The sequence below is a fragment of the Gekko japonicus genome, unplaced genomic scaffold (genome assembly GCF_001447785.1).
Source record: "Gekko japonicus isolate JY-2015 unplaced genomic scaffold, Gekko_japonicus_V1.1 scaffold2340, whole genome shotgun sequence".
NCBI lineage: Eukaryota > Metazoa > Chordata > Lepidosauria > Squamata > Gekkonidae > Gekko > Gekko japonicus.
In genome coordinates, this window is record NW_015170345.1 from 73,576 (window position 1) to 79,100 (window position 5,525).

At 43.0% G+C, this 5,525-nt stretch overlaps 1 protein-coding gene across 1 annotated transcript in view; it reads right to left on the bottom strand.

Annotated features, from left to right (window-relative positions):
• Positions 1–4,104: 4,104 nt before the first annotated feature.
• Positions 4,105–5,525, bottom strand: part of LOC107116293 (disintegrin and metalloproteinase domain-containing protein 9-like) — a 43,541-nt gene continuing 42,120 nt past the window's right edge. The window contains 3 exon segments of the mRNA XM_015418192.1: positions 4,105–4,283; positions 4,414–4,466; positions 5,054–5,135. Of these exon segments, the coding sequence (XP_015273678.1) occupies positions 4,190–4,283; positions 4,414–4,466; positions 5,054–5,135 (229 nt within the window). The 3' untranslated portion in view covers positions 4,105–4,189.

The window sequence follows — 5,525 nt, forward strand, 5'->3', positions numbered from 1 at the left end:
CAGTGCTCACACAGTAAATTTCATGGGGGTTCAAAGCCAGGTCCCCCGACCAGCAGCAGGTCTGCGCAGGTGCAGAGGCTGCTGCTGCCACCACCAGCCCCAGCTGCGTGCTTGTTCGCCTGCCTGTCCGTCGCCCTCCCACTTCGAATGCTCACTCAAGCCTACCTTCCCGGGCGCCTCCTGCCTGCTGGGCTGCTGCTTCTCGGACAGGGAGGGACGCCTCGGGTGGGACCAAGGTAAGCGGGACGGGAGAGGAGGGGCGAGACTGGCGAGCCCCCAACCTCTCCCGCCTGGTGGCTCCCACCTCTCCCGAGTCCCTATGCCGGCCACCTCGCCACTCGTCTCCCGCCCAGTGGCTCCGGAGAGCAAGGAGCTGGCCAGCTGGGAGGTCTCCAGGCCCCACCAGGAGGTTGGCATCTGCACCTCGCCTAGGGCGCAGAAACACCTTGGGCTGGCCCTGATGACCTGGCCTGACAAAGTGACACTTATGTCAGATCTGGCCCTCATAACAAATGAGTTCGACACCCCTGCTCTAAGTATTCATTATTTCTCAGAAAGTTAACTAATCATCTATAGATTGGCTTAGACTATATCACTCATTCTAGTTGTGTTCAATGTTTAACACATTTGTATTCATCATTATACTGTCTTGCTTCTGGCTCCCCTGATGGTATGTCACAAGGTTTGACACTGGAAAGCTTTAAATTAGTCTTGAACAATAATCTTTCAGAGAATATAAATTTAAAGAAGGCATGCACAACTTACAACTCATCAAGCCAAACATGCCTCACAAGCCAGATGTGATAGCCTATGAGGGGCTCAGATCTCATGCATTTGTTGCCTCCCTGTGATTACAAACACAAGAATCCGACAGGCTAGGGGGTTGTGTTTGGATGGAGTGGGTCATAAATTGTGCTGACCAGTCTTAGAGATTTAACTATTCTGCATAATGTGTACATTCTAGAACAATCTATATAGGAAAATCTAACACTTGAGCAAAATCTTTTTTATAGATATCCAGAAATTATGTCTCTTTCACATCATACATTTACCCAGGGCTTTTTTTGTAGAAAAAGCCCAGCAGGAACTCATTAGCATAATAGGCCACACCCAACAGTAGAAACTCATTAGCATATTAGGCCACACCCCTGACAGCACAGCTCATTGGCATATTAGGCCACACCCCATGTTACCAGAAGTGTGCTCATCCAGCCACACCCACCTTTCCCTTCTTATTCTGTTTACCTTGTTTGTTGTCCAAACCCAGGGCTTTTTTGTAGCAGGAACTCCTTTGCATGTTAGGCCACACACCCCTAATGTAGGCAATCCTAATGAGTTTCTGCTGTTGGGTGTGGCCTATTATGTTAATGCGTTCCTGCTGGGCATGGCCAACTTGGAAGCCAGCCGGAACTCCGTTCCTGTGCGTTCCTGTCCAAAAATAGCCCTGCATTTACCCAACCAGAGATAATGAATGATTAGTAGACACGGTGATTGGTTTAAAGCAGATACATAATAGTAAGGATACAAACTGTTTTTGCCCCAGAAAACCACGTTCTGTTTGTTTCCTTTCATTCTGTGATGAAATAGGGGCTATTAACCTCTAGGTAGGGCCACGGTGGCTCTAAGGTTAAGACGCTGAGCTGCAGACCAGAAGGTCGGTAGCGTGGCAGTTCGAGACCCTAATGCTGTGTGATGGAGTGAGCTCCCGTCTCTGGCCCCAGCTCCTGCCAACCTAGCAATTCAAAAGCAAAAAATTGCAAGTAGATAAATAGGTACCATTTCGGTGGGAAGGTAACAGCATTCTGTGCTGGCCACATGACCATGGAAAAGTCTTCAGACAGTGCTGGCTCTTCGGCTTGGAAATGGAGATGAGCACCGTCCCCTAGAGTTGGATTCAACTGGCTTTCAAGCAAGGGAAACCTTTACTTTTTTAACCTCTAGGTGGGGCCTCAAGTTCTCCCAGAATTAGAACTGATCTCCAGATTACAGAGATCAGTTTCCCTTGATGAAATGGCAGCTTCAGAGGGTGGACATGGTATTCCATAGATTCTAGGACAGGGGTGTCAAACTCATTTGTTATGAGGGCTGGATCTGACATAAATGAGACCTTGTTTGTGCCGGGCCATGTGTGTCATAAAATATAATGCCAGGTAGTGGAGATATTAACTTCATAAAGGACACAAACACAAAGTGTTTTTTTTACTTAAAATAAAAAACATGCTTAAAACATTAGCTCTGTAAGCTGCAAACCTACTTTTGATTTATTGACATTCACCACAAAAATCTCATGCTCAGAGTTCTGAGTCTAGGACCCAGGTTAAAACATGAAATGGCTGAGTGATTAAGTGAGTCTGGCAAAGCAAGCTATGATGCAGCAGCAGCAGAACTGGAAGCAGGATATGGCCAGTTCCATTGAGGGCCTGATGGAAGCCTTCCGGGGGCCTAATCCAGCCCCCAGGCCGCATGTTTGACACCCCTCGTCTAGGAAAAGCTGAATTCCCACCTCAGGCATCACCCTGAAATAGCTAGGAATTTCCCAAGCCAACGTTGGCAATCCAAGGTGAAATGAATCCATAGGAAAATTACTTATTGGCAACTACCAGAAATGTGGCAATTGTGGGGTGAAAAGAATGCTTGATCCTTCAAATGACAAAGGTCTTCTTAATTGTTGTCAATACAAAAATATTCATAGGTTAAATATCAGCATACACTGTTGCATTTTATCGGATTTAATTAGGACTGATAGCAGTAAGTCAAATAAATACTCTTGCAGGCTTTCTACTGATTGAGGTATAAAATTCACAGCAATCCAACCATATTCTTCATTTGCAAAATAAAGGCAGTATGGAAGATTTAAAAGGTTTGATTTTTACTGCCTCTCAATAGTACAATACTGTCACCAAATTCTATACGATATATTTAAAGTAATGAATAATTCATAGTTTTCAAATGTTTAAAGTATACGAATGGAAGAAACAGGCAGAGCAATTCTAAACAGCATCAAACCCTTCTACATCCACTAAAGTCAATGGGCTTAGAAGGGTGTGACTGTTTAGGATTGCACTATAAATCTTCCATCTCTCAGTGCTGTACCCATTTCAACACAAGGCGTCTTTAAAAATATTGTCTGTTTCTTCTAGAAAACATCTCCAGAAATATCCCACTAACATAATTACAAAAGCATTTGTTCTTAAACATGTGAAGATACACTGGATAGGAGGGTCCCCTGCCTATTCCACACCTTTTTTGTGTGCATGCGCCCAATCCAGAACAATCTATGCACGGACGCCTGCTTCTATGCACTGGACCCTAGCTGATGAACTGGGATACATAGGTAAGAAAGTGCATTCAACTTCATGCCTCTGGGAAAAGTGCTTTATGTGCATAATTTGCCTCAAGTGGTTTACCCTCCTTTTCATTATATTTCCTTCACAAAATACTTTTTTTGTGCCTGGAGCAGCTCGACTTAAAAGGAACACTTCTTCATGGAAAATATTGTGTATCTTAGGGGAAAAGCGATATTTGCTTGTGTTCTGAGGACAACAGCGCTAGTCTTCTTTATTCTGTTAACTAAAACAATCTTGCTAGAGCCTGCCCACCTGTTTGTTTGTTTTTTAAACTAAACCATACACCCCCTGGTTCGTTAGTTTAGATCATAACAGTTAAAATGAGGTGTTTACTTGTATATTGGTAAAAATAATACTTGAAAAATGTTTCATTAATGTAGCGTTGGCACTTTTTTCTTATTATGCTCAAGGTGTCTACGTAAATCAGGGGTCCCCTGTAATGCCCGTGGGTGCCATGGTCCCCACTGACACCATTCATGGCACTTGCCAAGTATTTTAGAAGCCACGTAAATCAGGGGTCCCCAGTAATGCCCGTGGGTGCCATGGGGGTCCCCACTGACACCGTTCATGGCACTTGCCAAGTATTTTAGAAGCAGGGCCAGGTAGGGCTTTCACTGAGCAAGGGCTCTCATTGGCCCTTGGAGATCTGATTGGCTGTGCAGATTTGTTAAAAAGTTGCTTTGGCAGCAGCTGCCGAAACAGCACATAGATCTTCACTGTGTGACTGAAGGTAAGCTATGGCAGCCATTTTGTGGCTGTGTGCACCATGATGTGTCAGAATTCCAAAGGTGCCTGCAGGCTCAAAAGGTCGGCAATCCCTGGTCTAAACGGACGAGACTCTTTCAAGATATATTTGCAAACACAGGCCTTGGTGGGATTGGAGGTCGCAAAGGAGGTCTTGATGGAGGTGGACCTGGCAGATGTTGCACTGGTGGCCTAAAAGGATGGAAAACACTATTATTGCCTGCTTTTAAAAGGGTTTAAACAAACAGTTTAAAACACTGCCCATTTATAGAAACAGATATATATTAAATTATACTGAATTTTTTTTTTAAACATGGCAAACCTTGGTGTAGGAAAGTGTGATATTGTAAAGACTCCAGAATTTGATGTAGCAAGCTGAGGAAGAAAAAGAATAGTAGGAATGAGTCATTTTTCATGTCAGTATATGAAACTGCCTTGCACTGATTCAGAAAATTGGTCCATCTAGTTCAGTATTGTCTAGTCTGACTTCGATTGGCTGTATATGGATTCTGGCAGAAGTCTTTCCTAACACCTGCTATCCAAGGTCTTTTTCCAACAGGAGATGCTATGGATTGAACTTGGGACCTGTTGTATGGGAAATATGTGCTCTACTGCAGAGTCACAGCACCTCCATGTTGCTTTGTTTCCTGGTATAACAGTGAAACAACCTCATTTATGTATTTTATCAAAAAACTGCACATTATTAAAGTTTTATTTCAGATTTTTATAAATTATTAACAGAAAACCTGACATAAAAGATTCCTTTAGATACACAAATCATTCCCATCCACCTCCCAATATAATTTTATGATCAGGACAAAATGAGCTAGAGAAATATACACTGTTTTAACTGTTATACTAATCCAGTGTTCTGCAAAACTACAGGGAGAGGTGGAACCCCTTCATTAGTGTCAGTAACCTGTAAGGGAAAAAATCATGATCAAAACAATCAAAATTCTTACCCTCCTGTTGTTCACTGCATTGGGCTGGTTTGGTCCAGTTGGCATATTATTCTGTCTTGCCTGCTGCTGTGCATTTTTAGCCCTTGCATATTAAAACAAATAAGTAAAAGTAACATCAACATATACATTTTTTTAAAAAAAGACTCAGTGCAGTATAATGTATTTATGCTTTACAGTCTTGATCGAGTTCCTTAATTTCTTAATACTTCTTAACATTTTGTCTTGTCCATGTATTTCCCCCCAGAAAAGTTCTCCCACTATATATCACCATTTGGTGATAGACAGATCATTTAGTGATATATATACGATCTCCAGGGCAGTCAACAATCTGGGGGGAGGGGGATCTGTTTTAAGTCTGAAGAGACATCGCTTGTTCAAGTAGGCTAACACAGGAAGGATACAGATCAACACAAGGAACCACTTCCCAAACAATTGGAAACCTACCTCTCTCTCTCTCTCTCTCTCTCTCTCT